The following is a 14,302-nucleotide window of genomic DNA, read 5'->3' on the forward strand; positions in this document are numbered from 1 at the left end:
GGTTGTGTCTAAACTTCACAAGTCTATGTCTAAACTTTATAATATCACCAGTGTTACACTGCTTGTAATACATGTGGTCATCTGTGTGTCTCTTCCTCTTATCAACCTAAAACACACAACTTGTTCCATGTGCATGATACACTCATTAAAATTTCATGCCTTTCTCTCCGAACAGTGTATTGACAAGCCACCTGAGTGCATTTGATAGTCCTCATTAAAATTTAGTCGGAGAGCCAAAGAGTGGACCACCTATCAAATTGCCCCAGAATGAGAGGCCACAGAATGAGAATATTACTCCTGCTCTCTGAACCCTGTAGCACAGCATGTGCAGAAGAACATAAACACTACATACAACAAGAAACAACATGGTTTTAAGGATAACTGTCTTCATTCATGTTTTGTTTATTGCTGGAAAAGTCACCTCCAAGAAAGGTAGGACGGCTTCCTATCTCATGGGTGAAAGTGTACACCCTATGAATGTTTATCATTGTAAACACCTCAGGTCTTCCGAAAATTTGTATGGCAGATTCCTAGTCTTGCTGTATGTTTTCAATGTCTAATTTTTTTAGTATGTGCCTGTCCATTTCTGAGCATTAGCTTAAACACAAGTATATTCAGTAGGAAAAGCATACTGACAACGTGTAGATCTTGAATACAACATAGATTTTGTAAGTTGCTTTGGATAAAACTGTATAAAACTGATTAAAATGTACACTGTAAAAAAATATACTTTAAATATTTGAGGTTAAAAAAAAAAACAGTAGCTGCGGTTTCCAGAACTTTACCATTAAAAATATGGTATCAACTTTTTAAGTTTTCTGATTAAACTTAAATTTACATTAAAAACATATAATTGATTAACTTGTAAATACTAATATATATAAAATGTTTAACCTATCATGTACAAATACACCATCGCTAACAAACACGACACTAAAATAATGCAATAAACATTCATTTAACAACTTAAGATGTAACATAAAACCTTACTGTACATAACTGATAAGCAAAAAAAAAACAAACTAAGAAGCATACAAGTGTTTATAAGATGACCTGTTCCTTTTCACTCCCAAACCTGTAAATTTAACAGTATTTCAATGTAAAATAACATGAAATGTCCCATTAGATCTATTACATTTTTTCACTATAAGGTAAGACTATAAGACTATAAGGTAAGTTACTAGGAAGGGAACTTTGATGTAGCATTTTTTTACAGTATAATATGTTTGTAGGTGTTAAATGTGGCGGAATCCTCTCTGCAAGCAGCGGCAACGTGTCAAGCCCTAATTTTCCAGGCCTGTACCCTTACAACACTGAATGCACCTGGTTGATAGTGGTCTCGGAAGGCTCTTCTGTACTATTAACCTTCCATCACTTTGAGCTGGAATACCATACAGACTGTGCTTATGACTACATCAAGATATACAATGGCATCTCAGAGGATGAAGGCAACCTTCTGGGGAAATTCTGTGGAGATGTGTCTCCTCCTCAGTTCAGCTCATCCTGGAACGTCATGTCCATCATCTTTCATTCAGACCGCCATGTTGCACACAAGGGTTTCTCGATTGGCTATAGAAAAGGTGAGGTGTGCAACTAAAGATTCCAGGCTGAAAATCAATTAATATGCAGTTGATTACAACAATAAATACTGCTTGTGCCTCAGTTTGTAAAAATAAGTAAATATTGCATTTGTTGTAATCCATTTACAATCAGTAAACTCTATGGGGCAAAACATTTCACAAGGATAAATGTTAAAATACACCTTGTTTCAGTAGTATAGCCACAAAACTTCAACTTTATATGTGTTAACAGAATTCTAGTGTGATGAAATTGCTTACTAACGTTGTTATATCCAATCTTTCAACTCCTGTCATGACCATCTAAACCTTGCATAATGCATTACAAAGATTCATTCAAATTTATTTCAGGAATATATGGCCACTCAGCCCAAAGTTCCACAAAATCATCATCACATGGCAGATAGTCTTTTCTTCATTCCATGATATGTATACAATGCCAATCTCCATGCATACCCCAAATCACAAACACTTGACACATCACTACAAACATCACCAACAAGAACCAGATCACCTAAATATTTCTTATGCAGATCCACATACAAAGAGCAACCATACAAAAAATGCTTCTCATCTTCTATCACAGAAATCTTGATGTTAACTTACAATAATTACAAATTCTCTCTGCCACCGGTGTATTACTCCATCTGCCTGTTTCTATGGCTAGATGATGGCTTGAGCATCTAAAAGGGAATAATTATAAAGAACTGTATTCATATTGTAGGTCCGTTTTGACCTGATGGAATGTCAGTTTGTAAAAAAGTCAAAAATTTAATACTTGTATCTAATAACATCTCATTATTGAATGAATGAGCTAACATTTCAGATTCCAACGTTACGTTTACTTTTCACTTTTTATTTTAAAAAAATGACCTATTATAATAAAAACTACTGTGAAACAAGACAAATGTTATACTGAAATATGTTGAAATCAATGGATTTAATTCAATTCTTTTGAATGTATAACTAAAGAACATTCAAAAACAGTCCAAATTAATGAAACTTACATCTAACATCATAAATATTATCATGTGTCACGATAGCTCTTTTAAAAACTTTTAAAATTCTTAAAAATTCTACACTTAAAGATAAAAAATTTCAAAATTTCAAAATAAAAATTATGTTTTTCTTTAGGTTTAGAGTTTAAGTTAAAAAAAAAAAAAAGACATGCATGGGTTATGGTTCAGTAAATACACTAAAAGAAATTATGTCTGTAGCACTTTATACAAATATATGAGCTGCACATTCTGCTTTTAAAGCATCCAGAATGCCTTGCCCCATTGAAGTTTTTGTTATAAGTTCAGGCTGAGTACAAACTAAGAAATAATTACATTTTTTTCTGTAATTGGCAGCAAATGACAGCATGCCAGATGACAGATTTTTTAATGTATTGCAACAAATGTAAAAAATAAAAATTAGTTTATATTCTAATTGATTTGTTCCTTTCTCAAAAACAGATACGTGTGGAGGCGTTCTGACCGGTCTTTCGGGGGTCATCTCAAGCCCAGGTTATCCACTGGAGTACAACAACAATGCTGACTGCTCCTGGACTGTACATGTGTCCAATCAGAGTGTAGTCAGCCTGGTGTTTCTCGACTTCCAGTTGGAAAACAATGAGGGGTGCAACTTTGACTACGTAGCTCTCTTTGATGGCCCCACTGTTAAACACCGTCACCTGGGCAATTACTGTGGTAATGAGAGACCTCCCAGCACCATCACCACATCAAACCATCTGCTGGTGGTCTTCAAATCTGACTTTAATATTGGTGGGAGAGGTTTTAAAGCCTACTACTACTCAGGTGAGACACATTTTTATATACAAGGTGCATAATCACAATAAAATTTCAAATACATATTCCTTGATATTGCTGTTTTTAAAGGAGAGTGCCAGCAAGTACTCAAAAATATCAGTGGGAACTTTACTAGCCCTCACTACCCAAACATCTACCCAAACAACATCAACTGTCACTGGACAATCACTTTAGCAGCTGGCTACAGGATCAAGCTATTTTTCCCCTTTCTGGACCTCGAAGATCGGAACAGCCTGACTGACATGTGTGACTATGACTCTGTGGCTGTGTACGATGGGGACAGCGAGACAGACACTCTTTTGGGTCAGTGGTGTGGCAGTGAACACCCTCCATCTTTGACCTCTAAGGGAAATAAACTACTTCTTGTTCTCAGCACTGACCGGAACTATGCCTTTAAGGGATTCACAGCTTCCTATATAGGAGGTGAGTGCTTACTTATCACAGTTTGAATTTTCTATTCTAACTGCACTGATTTGAACTGAATGAGGTTCCTTTAACACTTCTCACACGTTCCGTTGCTAGCAATTCATGTGCATGACCAGGTTTATTATGAATTAGTTCTATGTAGTGAATCCAAAACATAGTGCACCAGTCCTATTTCTAAATGTCTCTATTGGGTTGAGTTTTTTAAGTGAATATGACACACAGCATACAAACACACATAAATCATTTCAGTTACTGACTGTTTTTTTATGTGACAGCTTGTAAAGGTACATATTATATACATTCCCCTGAGGTTTTTCGTTTTAAATAATCCATGATCAAAGTGTGTTTATCAAAAAGCAAAGATAAAGTGTTTTAAATAAAGTGTTTTAAATAAATAAATGATTACAATATAACAATATTATCATGACTCTTATAAAAAGTCATTTAAAGTCAGTTATTAAACACAATGAAAAATGATTAAATTCAGTGTGAATACCTTTTACAAGATTTATTTCAAAAGTTAATCATACAGTTGAGGTCAAAAGTTTGCATCCTCCTTTCAGAATCATTAAAAATGTTAATTATTTTACCAAAATAATAGCGATCATACAAAATGCATGTTACTGTTTATTTAGTACTGACCTGAATAAGATATTTCACATGAAAGATGTTTACATATAGTCCACAATTTTATTTATTTATTTTTTTTTTATAAAAATGACCCTGTTCAAAAGTTTACATCCTCTTGATTCTTGATACTGTGTTCTTACCTGAATGATCCACAGGTGTTTTTTTTTTTTTTGTTTAGTGATAGTTGTTCATGAGTCCCTTGTTTGTCCTGAACAGTTAAACTGTCTGCTGTTCTTCAGAAAAATCCTTCAGGTCCCATAAGTTCTTTGGTTTTCCAGCATTTTTGTGTATATGAACCCTTTCCAACAATGACTGTATGATTTGAGATCCATCTTTTCAGTCAGAGGACAACTGAGGGACTCATATGCAACTATTAGAGAAGGTTCAAACGCTCACTGATGCTCCAGAAGGAAAAACCATGCATTAAGAACCAGGGGGTGTAAACTTTTGAACAGAAATATCTATATATGCCTAAATATCATATTTTTTCATTTAGTACTGCCCTCTACAGAAGGCTACAGAAGATAGTTACATGTTTCCCAGAAGACAAAACAAGTTAAATTTACCCTGATCTTCGAATTCAAAAAGTTTATGTTTTCTTCTGGAGCATCAGTTGTGTTTGAACCTTCTGTAATAGTTGCTTATGAGTCCCTCAATTGTCCTCAGTGTAAAAAGATGGATCTCAGACTCATTCAGTCATTGTTGGAAAGGGTTCAAATACACAAAAATGCTGGAAAACCAAAGAATTTGTGGGACTTGAAGGGTTTGTCTTAAGAACAGCAGGCAGTGTAACTGCAAGGGACTCAAACAACTATCATTAAAAAAAAAAAATCACGGCTGTGGATCATTCAGGTAACAACAGTATTACGAATCAACGGGATGTAAACTTTTGAATCGGGTCATTTTTATAAATGAAATGATTTTCTCTTGTGGACTATAAGTATCTTTTATGTGAAATATCTTTTTCAGGTCAGTACTAAATAAACAATAACATGCATTTTGTATGATCCCTCTTATTTTGGTCAAATAAAATTTTTAATTATTCTAAAAGGGGGGTGCAAACTTTTGACCTCAATTGTACTTGTAAATATCACACATTCACTTAACTCAGCCTGAATAGTTGATCATTTGTTGTCTTTGTGTCTCACAGTGGTGCCAGTAAATGTAAGCTGCACCCGAACTGAGTTTCAGATTCAGATCTCCAGACAGGCTTTGCCCCAGCTGGACCGTGAGAACATTTATCTTGGGAATCCATCCTGTTCCGCCCAGCTGACAGAAACATCCTACAAAATTCTAGCCCGTTTTGTCAACTGTGGAACTGCTGGACAGGTATAAAGAGACACTCATGCAGTGATTTCTTGGGACCCCACATTTAAAACACTTTGTTTTGGCTTTGTTCAAATCAACATTAATGTTGCCCCATATCCTGTAATCTTCTGCAGAAACGTCAAAACATCACCATGCTGGTGAACTCGCTTTATATTGACTACTCCGATGGACCGCAGCAGAATATTCAGGAGTATGAGGTGCAGTGTGACGCCCAGAGGAAAGTGGCCATGGTCAACATCATCTCAGTTGAGGAGCGCAACCGGCTCAATGAACTGGCCCGTCTGGCCGAGGAGTCAAACAACAAGAATGTCGATGAGGAAAGTGAACCTCATGAGACCAGTGACATCATCTTCATCAGCATCTGCGTTCTCGCTGTCATCCTCATGTTAATTGCTATTGTGTGGTTGGTGCTTCTATAGGTGTGCCATACAATGCATTTATAAGGACTTGATATATCACTTATTTTTGTACCGTTTTGGAAATAACATTCTGACAAATGTGAAGTAAAAAGTCAAATGTTGTATTTAAAAACAAGACTGTAGGTTAAAAATGATCATATGAGTAAATAATAGCTTTGTATGGAAAAAAATAAATGTTTTTTTTTATTAAATGGGTAAAGAAAATGATTTTTTAAAAGTCTTGATTTTAAAAAAAAAAAAATTCTCGAGTTCCCACATTTCAGTTCTTTAGTTCTTTACGGTTTCTTTTTGTGACTGCTTACAAATTTATTAACTGGTAGTTTGCCATCCTTGACCTGCGTTCTCAACTCAGGCCTGTTTTTCAGAGCAAAGACAAGAGCCCTCACAGTCCTTCTGTATGCTCCACTAACAAGTCGAGAGCTTTGGTGAAACACTTCTCTCTCAATGATCTCCACTAGTCCATGCTCCACCTGGAACATTAGGAAAAAAATTATTATCTATGTACTTTAAGAATTTAAAGTACAACTGCGTCATGGTAATACAGGGTTTCTGAAGCTTTTATAAGGTACATTTAAGACTTAAGACTTTACAAAGGCATAAAGGGAAGACAATATATCAATAGGTTCTTTAAATGTAAATGTCTAGGAAATTTGAAAATACAACTTTCTACAGATCACCATTTGTTCTTTAATTCATTTTACAAAAAAGAAATGGCTTAAGGTTTGAATGGCTCTGCTCCTAACTAATAGAATGTAGAAATAACAATAACTGTGCCTTTTTATCAAAATTAAGTGAATTTATGATTAAAACAAGAATAAATGTGACCCTGGACCACAAAACCAGTCGTAAGTAGCACGGGTATATTTGCAGCAATGGCCAACATTATATTGTATGGGTCAAAATTACAGATTTTTCTTTTATGTCAAAAATCATTATTTTTTAATCAAAAACTCACTTGATTTTGATCAGTCACTCTGAAAACAAGAAAACAAGACTTTATAGCTGATGTCATTCTGCTTCACTAGTAATACTAGTAATCACTAGTAATGTATATTTTGGGTATTCAACGCTTAAAGGGATAGTTCACCCAAAAACTATCCCTTTAAGATATTCCTCAATAGCAATAAACTTATGAAAGCATAAACAGTGGTTAGGAAATGCCAGTGATCAATTAGGATCAATACCTTTAGTCCCATGGCTTCAGAAAGCAATTTCTTGGCATTGTTCCTTAAAATTTCTGTCTGTTTGTCACAACGAACTTCTATAGTAGGTTTATTTGCATATTCCTCAATGAAGGTCCTCCAGTGTTTATACACCTCCCCTGCTAGTGACTTGATTTCAGGATCTTCTGAGTGTTTGCGGAGGTTGTTAACTGTGTGCCCTGCATTTAAACCAACGAGAAAGAGGTATAAATTTCAAATAGGATTTTGTGAGTGAGACTGAACAATAACAGGGCTATAATAAGAACATTATGTGGAATGATTTTTGGGGATACCACACTTAAAAACACCTTTGGTCCAACTCAATGGCAGATGATATCAATTGTCTGATATCTTTGTTTCAAATGTCTCAATATCTACGAGACTGAGAAATAAAACAAAGAGGAATATAACAAGAACATCTGAATAGAAAGAGTAATAAACTGTTACCGATTCTAGTTTTCTTCAGCACTTCCTTGGAAGGCATTTTCTTATCCAACTCCTTCAATGCTTCTATCATATTTTCTTTTGGCTGTCCAGGCAGTTCAAGGATTGACTTGTACCTTTCAATGTCTTCAATCACGACAACTCTCTGGAACAACAACAGATAACTGTTACATGAATAATACACACTTGGCAAAAAATGATGGCCAGGGTAAATGACCAATGACTTACCCGTAGAGACTCTAAGGTTACTTGCTTATAATTCCTCTCTTGTTTTGGTTCCTGTATTACCCTGTCTGCCTTTGGTAACCGAACTACAAATTTATCCATGATTGAAAACCTGATTTCTTTCAGCGAACGATAGTTTACTTACACCTGAAATAACCTAATAAACGATAGTTTACTTACACCAGCTCTAGCTAGTTAATTTTGTAGATTACTGCATTGTACATACATCAGTGAATAAAACTGTGCGAAAAAAACTGTGAATTTTACTTCACACCGGAAGAGATCGCGCGTCTGCAGGATAAAGATTTTTCATTATAAAAGCCTTCTTAAATTATATCACGAACAAAATAGGCAATGTAAAAACACAATAAAAACAATTCGATCATCAGTTTAGCAATACACTAAATAATACAAATGTGTAATAGCTTTTTTTCTCAACATTTTAGCAATAAGTAAAACGCCTTTTTAATGGCTTGATAAAAAAAATCTAATTCAGTTGTTTAAAATGCAAAAATATTAAACACAAATTCAATTTAATTTTATTTTATTTTTCTTACAGTTTATGTTTTATCAAACAAGGAAATTAAACTGCGTTTAACATTGTTTTTATCATTTGAGCTGTTATTTTGTAATTTTTATTTATTTCAATTTTGTTTGGGGAAAAAACTCCACATTAAATGTCAGCCATCACTGAATTAATATCAGCCACAGTTGCATATTATAATTTAACTTTTCTAAAGGTAAACCACGCATTGACTGAGTTGGTGAAACTGCATTCTTGGACCAAATGGCATAGCATTGGTCACGTGATTTGCGTCTTTGTTTTAGCGCGGAACTTGGAGGGAAGAAAATACTTTTCACAAGCGAGACCAAAATTTGTGTATATTACAACACTTGCTGTTTCTTTTAAAAATAAACGTGTTTGACAGGGAGACGGATTTATTGTTTAATAACAAAATAAGAGCTTAATTAACATTGAACTGTATGTGGTAACTGTTTAAGTAAGCGCTGATACAGTCTGCTGTTTATTAACTCGGTAAAAGCAAAAAAAAAAAAAAAAAAAAACAGGTAAGCTCATTCATTACCGCATTAACTTACGACTTTAAAAGGTACGTTATATTGAGGCTTATTATTATTATCGTGTGTGTCTGTTTTGGTCTTGTTTGGATATAAAGTTAAACTAGTATTATGCCAGTTGAGCTGTATGAACAATAATTCTATCTAATGTCATCCAGCAGTTTCCCCCATTGTTATATCTGCTGGTTATTGTGGGATTAAATGGATACAGCTCAGACTGTCCAGAGAAGTACTCAACAAAGTGTGGAAAAGGGCAGGAGCCAACACAAAATTCCCAGTAAGACCATTTTTCAATACGCAGGAAAGAAGTACACTTAAAATGTAGTCATAATAATATCAATCATAATCTTTTCTCGTGCTTACACATTTTGATGTGTATTTTTGTTAAGTGCATGATTACAATTTGAACTGTATTGTGTTATTTGAGATTATATTTAATTACAAATATATTTAAGTGCATGACATACAAGTATATTCTTTTATAGAATGTTATTTCACTGAGCACTTTTAAATATTCTAAAGGGTACGTTTTTTGCACAAGGGAATGGTTGTTTGTTTACTGAGATTTTGCAATATCTCTGTTTCATGATGTTATTCAAAATAATTTAGCCTACCTGATTCTCTTTTGTTTAGGGGATGTTGAGACAGACATTGCATACTTGTATGAAGTTCTGCCACAGCTGTCTCAAATTTTTCGTATCACAGATAAAATTGGAGAAGGTTTGCCATTACATTTCATTACATGAGATAGCTTTGAATTCACTGAAAAAATGTTTTCTGTTTTCTTTCTGCTAAGTGGCAGCCTTTAACCTTTATTGTCATTACAGGTACTTTTAGCTCAGTGTATTTGGCAGAGGCGCAGATGACTGACAGGTCGAGAAGGATGTTTGCATTGAAACATCTGATCCCTACCAGTCACCCTGTGCGTATAGCTGCTGAACTCCAGTGCCTGACTGTCGCTGGGTGAGTGATGAAAATGTTTAATATTTTGACCTATTACCATTTTCTTGGATAGATACCTTGTAAGGTATTTTTGATTGAACAATCTTGGGTTTCTGAGTTTCATTAGAGTATTTAAATATTATGTCTCCCTCCTTAGAGGGAAAGAAAATGTGATGGGAGTCACATACTGCTTCAGGAAAGAGCATCATGTGGTCATTGTCATGCCATACATGGAGCATCAAACCTTTGTGGTAAGGGTCCACAGTATGTGCTTTTAACCTAAATATTGATGCACCATGAATCATTTACCCAATACCCAAGATTTTACCAAAAGGTCTTCATTTCTTGTAGGATATTGTTGGCTCTTTGAGTTTTGAGGATGTGAGGCATTACATCTTCCACCTGCTTAAAGCCTTGAGACACATTCACAAGTTTGGCATTATCCACCGAGACATCAAACCAACTAATTTCCTGTTCAATCGACAAAAGAGGGAGTATGTAGCTGATGTTCATGTCTCTGTGGTAGTCTCTTCCTAAAACGCATGAAATCATCACACTTTCTTGCTCATTTAAGATAATGGAAACAATTGATTGAAAAAATGTTTGTTTGTTTGTTTGTTGAAATTTGGGGTGGAAGGGATGTAATCATAACATTATAACAGGTTATAATGTCCAAGTATCCAAGTAAACTGACGCATGCTGATTGCCGTCTCTCATTTGTCTCAGGTATGCTCTTGTCGATTTTGGCCTGGCACAGGGCACTCCTGATACACAGATAGAACTGCTGAAGGTGGTAAAGTCCAAACCTCATAAAGGTGGTGGGTCATCTAAGATGGTGGAGGAATCACTTGAGAAACAGAAACTTGTGCCTTTACCACCCAACACCAGAAACACTGCTCTACAGTCCGTCACTAAAGCACCTGCTAAAAGACCAAGTCCAACTTCACGCATTAAACAAAGCAAGGTGTCTGCACTGGTTTCTTTGTTAAATAGATTAATTAAGCTTTCACTATTATGACGGTTGAGTCAAATTAGGGGAATACTGTACTTCCAAGTTTACATGTCCATGCTTATATTGTTTTATTTTGGGAAACTTATGCCAAAACTTCTGTCCTTCCTCTCAAAGGAACTGTTGGGACTTGATAATGCACCACGATCTGTATTTGGGGAGAAAAACGTTAACCGCACAAACTCTCACAAACCTGGCACTGACAAAGTTGAGGTTAGCATCTGTTTTCACACTGGTTGCATCTGACACCACCTGAATAACTATAAGCTCTTCACCTGTCAAATTGTCTTTCAGGGGCTGCTTTCAAAACCTAAACGAGATGAATTAATTCCACGCAAGATAGTTTCTACAAAACACCGTTCAGTTCCTGTTAGAATACCACTGAATCAGAAACAGAAAGCCCCCACTGAGACTCAGAAACCCAAACCCACTGCGGTCAACCCGAGTCTCACCTGCAACTGTTACATGACTGACCGCATCTGCAACATCTGCCTGTCCAGGTACATGCTCAAGTCATATAGTTCAGAGATTTTTAATTTTATAAAGCCTACTTTCTTATTTGATATGCAAGTAAACATAGGAATAACTTATATTGTAAGTAGTATTTCAAGATGAACACTTACATGAAGCATGCTTGGATGAAGCAATTTAACTTTACTTGATTATCTACACTTTGTGGATTATCCACATTTTTTAGAAAAATAATGGCAAAATGTCAAATATAGGTCAGGATTTTAATAAAAGCAAACTTAATTTTTTTAAGTTTTTGTAGATTTTGTCTAGCAGTTCGACAAACCATTTAAAATGATTTTTATATGCCAGGCTTTACAGCAATAATTTAATAGTGCAGTGAGTGAAGAACTTTTTGTTTTTTACAGGAAACAGCAGGTGGCTCCGAGGGCTGGTACCCCAGGCTTTAGGGCTCCTGAAGTCCTGACTAAGTGCCCCAACCAGGGAACAGGTAAAGCTAGCAAAAGACATCTTTATTTGTGTTTTTTTTTAATGTTATTTGGGGCGTGATTTAGCTTTACCTACTTGAAAAAGTACAATGGCAATTGATGTAGGACTTCCAACATAAATGTAGTCTGTTTCATAAACAAATGAGTTTCTTTTTTTATTTCTATTAATATATCTTTAAAGAAAATCACATACTGAATCTGAGTGATTACTGAATCAACATCAAGTAAATATACCCAAGAGTCAAATCATGTCAAAACCTTGTGAATTGGATACAAGTCAGTTCACTAAGTCTGTTTGATATTCAATGCTAATGTCATCATTTGAGGATTGGACAACATAATGTTTCATGGTTGTAAGACAGAGATATCAAGTAGTAATAGTAACCCACAACTGACTTTGATTTCAATTTTGTCTGTTAAAAAGGTGTGCTGTACATTTCATAATCACTTCAATTTTGTCTAGCAGTCATAAGGGTAAATTTTTCAAAATTTTATGCATCATCTGAAAGCTGATGATAAATAAGCTTTCCATTGATGTATGGTTTGTTAGGATAGGACAATATTTGGCCAAGATACAACTATTTGAAAATCTGGAATCTGAGGGTGCAAAAATACCTAAATATTGAGAAAATCACCTTTAAAGTTGTCCAAATGAAGATATTAGCAATGCATATTACTAATCAATAATTAAGTTTTGATATGTGGAAATGTACAAAATATCTTCATGGAACATGATCTTTACTTAATATCTTAATGATTTTTGGCATAAAAGAAAAGTTGATCATTTTGACCAATACAATGAATTTGTGGCAATTGCTACAAATATACCCATGCAACTTTGGTTTGGTGGTTTACGGTCACATATATTCTTTTGTACAGATTACATTAATAAATTCTGACTAATGAAGCAACATCTCTCTGTAGCTATTGACATGTGGTCAGCAGGTGTCATATTACTGTCACTGCTGAGTGGAAGGTATCCATTCTTCAAAGCCAGTGATGATCTGATTGCTCTTACTCAGATCATGACCATTCGAGGATCTAGAGAGACAATAGAGGCTGCTAAGACGTTCGGTATGTCATTTTCTAAAGACTCATGAGTTTAGATGTCTCTGGATTGTGTTGTAGATTGATTCTTATTTTATTAAATTGATTGAATATTATTTTATATGTCTGATCACAGGTAAATCTGTAGTGTGCAGTCGTGAGCTTCCTCGGCTGGACCTGAAGATCCTCTGTGAGACTCTAAGAGGTTTGCGATCATGGGATGACGGCTTACTTCCTACTGAGTTTCAAGCCTCACATAACCCAGCAGAAGGAAAACAGGATGCAGGGAGTCCTGCTAAGAAACATAAGAGCTCTCTCAAAAGCAGTGCAGAGCTGCAGGAGATGGGCTGGGATAAAGTGCCTGATGATGTATATGACCTCTTGGATAAACTCTTAGATTTAAACCCAGCAACAAGGATAAATGCCTCTATGGCACTGCAGCATCCACTTTTCAGAGATATGACTGATTAATTCTTGTGCCTGCTTCTGATTTTGTTGTATTCTGTAGAGAGTTACATATGCATTTATTTCCTAACTACATGCTGTACAGTGATGTTTTATTTATTTGTCTTATTTTTGAGGATTCTTAAGATTCACTTTTGAGAATAAAATTTTCAAACTTGTTTAAAATTAATCTATTGTTTCCTGAATGTAAGATTCTGACACATTTTTGGATAAAATTAAATTGACAAACACTTTTGGAAACCACCTGTTTTGTTGATATATTATAGGAGGTGATATTATTTGTGCAGGCTACAGTGAAAAAAAAATGTTGCTATTATGTTATATCATTTTTGTTTATAAATGAGTTTGTAAATCAGTGTAGTAGAAGTTGTGTTCAGCAGTGGTACAAGATGTGGCTGACACTACAGAGAACTTCACAAAGCCAACATCCGTGAAAGAGCTGCAATTTCTATAACTAATCAGACACCAATGCTAAAATGCAAAATAGATATAATGTCATCAGGAAAACTAGGCATTAGGATCACAAAGATAAACTTGTAGCATCTGGCTTAGCCAGACAAATCTGACTTAAATATTGACACCACTGTGGGCATAATGAGAAACTGATTTGCACCTACATCCCTGAAGCAAATGGCAGATGCTCTGCCATTTGCTTCCACTATAGACTATTCAAAACTTGCATGAACCTGTTCTTAAAATGCTAAAACACCTTCAAAACTTTGCCTATTTCCCAAGAGTTC

At 35.1% G+C, this 14,302-nt stretch overlaps 3 protein-coding genes across 5 annotated transcripts; 2 read left to right on the top strand and 1 right to left on the bottom strand.

The window, feature by feature from the left end:
- The first annotated feature begins 331 nt into the window (after positions 1 to 331).
- On the top strand, positions 332 to 6,192 carry cdcp2 (CUB domain containing protein 2). The gene is made up of 6 exons (XM_051124163.1): positions 332 to 432; positions 1,233 to 1,580; positions 3,035 to 3,376; positions 3,458 to 3,811; positions 5,595 to 5,773; positions 5,887 to 6,192. The coding sequence occupies exons 1-6, from the start codon at positions 366 to 368 to the stop codon at positions 6,190 to 6,192; spliced, it is 1,596 nt and encodes a 531-aa protein (XP_050980120.1). The 5' UTR covers positions 332 to 365.
- An 80-nt stretch (positions 6,193 to 6,272) lies between these two features.
- tceanc2 (transcription elongation factor A (SII) N-terminal and central domain containing 2) lies at positions 6,273 to 8,345 on the bottom strand. The gene is made up of 4 exons (XM_051124178.1): positions 8,067 to 8,345; positions 7,842 to 7,983; positions 7,377 to 7,573; positions 6,273 to 6,662 (listed from the first exon to the last, which is right to left on the bottom strand). The coding sequence occupies exons 1-4, from the start codon at positions 8,163 to 8,165 to the stop codon at positions 6,468 to 6,470; spliced, it is 633 nt and encodes a 210-aa protein (XP_050980135.1). The 5' UTR covers positions 8,166 to 8,345; the 3' UTR covers positions 6,273 to 6,467.
- Positions 8,346 to 9,274: 929 nt separating this feature from the next.
- Positions 9,275 to 13,731, top strand: cdc7 (cell division cycle 7 homolog (S. cerevisiae)). 3 transcript variants are annotated; one of them, XM_051124790.1, is made up of 11 exons: positions 9,275 to 9,417; positions 9,774 to 9,860; positions 9,968 to 10,103; positions 10,240 to 10,333; positions 10,434 to 10,576; positions 10,809 to 11,046; positions 11,209 to 11,304; positions 11,386 to 11,591; positions 11,970 to 12,052; positions 12,975 to 13,124; positions 13,234 to 13,731. In XM_051124790.1, exons 1-11 carry the CDS (start codon positions 9,342 to 9,344, stop codon positions 13,566 to 13,568), a joined length of 1,644 nt encoding a protein of 547 aa, XP_050980747.1. In that variant the 5' UTR covers positions 9,275 to 9,341; the 3' UTR covers positions 13,569 to 13,731. The 3 variants fall into 3 exon arrangements, with proteins under 3 accessions (XP_050980747.1, XP_050980755.1, XP_050980763.1); XM_051124798.1 differs by having other exon boundaries at positions 10,809 to 10,872; XM_051124806.1 differs by lacking the exon at positions 11,209 to 11,304 and having other exon boundaries at positions 10,809 to 10,872.
- The last annotated feature ends 571 nt before the right edge of the window (positions 13,732 to 14,302 follow it).

The sequence above is a fragment of the Labeo rohita genome, chromosome 2, assembly GCF_022985175.1.
Source record: "Labeo rohita strain BAU-BD-2019 chromosome 2, IGBB_LRoh.1.0, whole genome shotgun sequence".
Taxonomy (NCBI): domain Eukaryota; kingdom Metazoa; phylum Chordata; class Actinopteri; order Cypriniformes; family Cyprinidae; genus Labeo; species Labeo rohita.

Bases quoted from the DNA above. Each gene is read 5' to 3' on its own strand.
- tceanc2 (XM_051124178.1), bottom strand. From the start codon at position 8,165: ATGGATAAATTTGTAGTTCGGTTACCAAAGGCAGACAGGGTAATACAG. The intron at 7,984-8,066 runs GTAAGTCATTGG...TTGTTGTTCCAG, and splicing joins TAACCTTAGAGTCTCTACGG to AGAGTTGTCGTGATTGAAGA. The intron at 7,574-7,841 runs GTAACAGTTTAT...GTTTAAATGCAG, and splicing joins GCTGAAGAAAACTAGAATCG to GGCACACAGTTAACAACCTC.
- cdcp2 (XM_051124163.1), top strand. From the start codon at position 366: ATGGTTTTAAGGATAACTGTCTTCATTCATGTTTTGTTTATTGCTGGA. The intron at 3,812-5,594 runs GTGAGTGCTTAC...TGTGTCTCACAG, and splicing joins CACAGCTTCCTATATAGGAG to TGGTGCCAGTAAATGTAAGC. The intron at 5,774-5,886 runs GTATAAAGAGAC...AATCTTCTGCAG, and splicing joins ACTGTGGAACTGCTGGACAG to AAACGTCAAAACATCACCAT.
- cdc7 (XM_051124790.1), top strand. From the start codon at position 9,342: ATGGATACAGCTCAGACTGTCCAGAGAAGTACTCAACAAAGTGTGGAA. The intron at 9,418-9,773 runs GTAAGACCATTT...TCTTTTGTTTAG, and splicing joins GAGCCAACACAAAATTCCCA to GGGATGTTGAGACAGACATT. The intron at 11,592-11,969 runs GTACATGCTCAA...TGTTTTTTACAG, and splicing joins TGCAACATCTGCCTGTCCAG to GAAACAGCAGGTGGCTCCGA.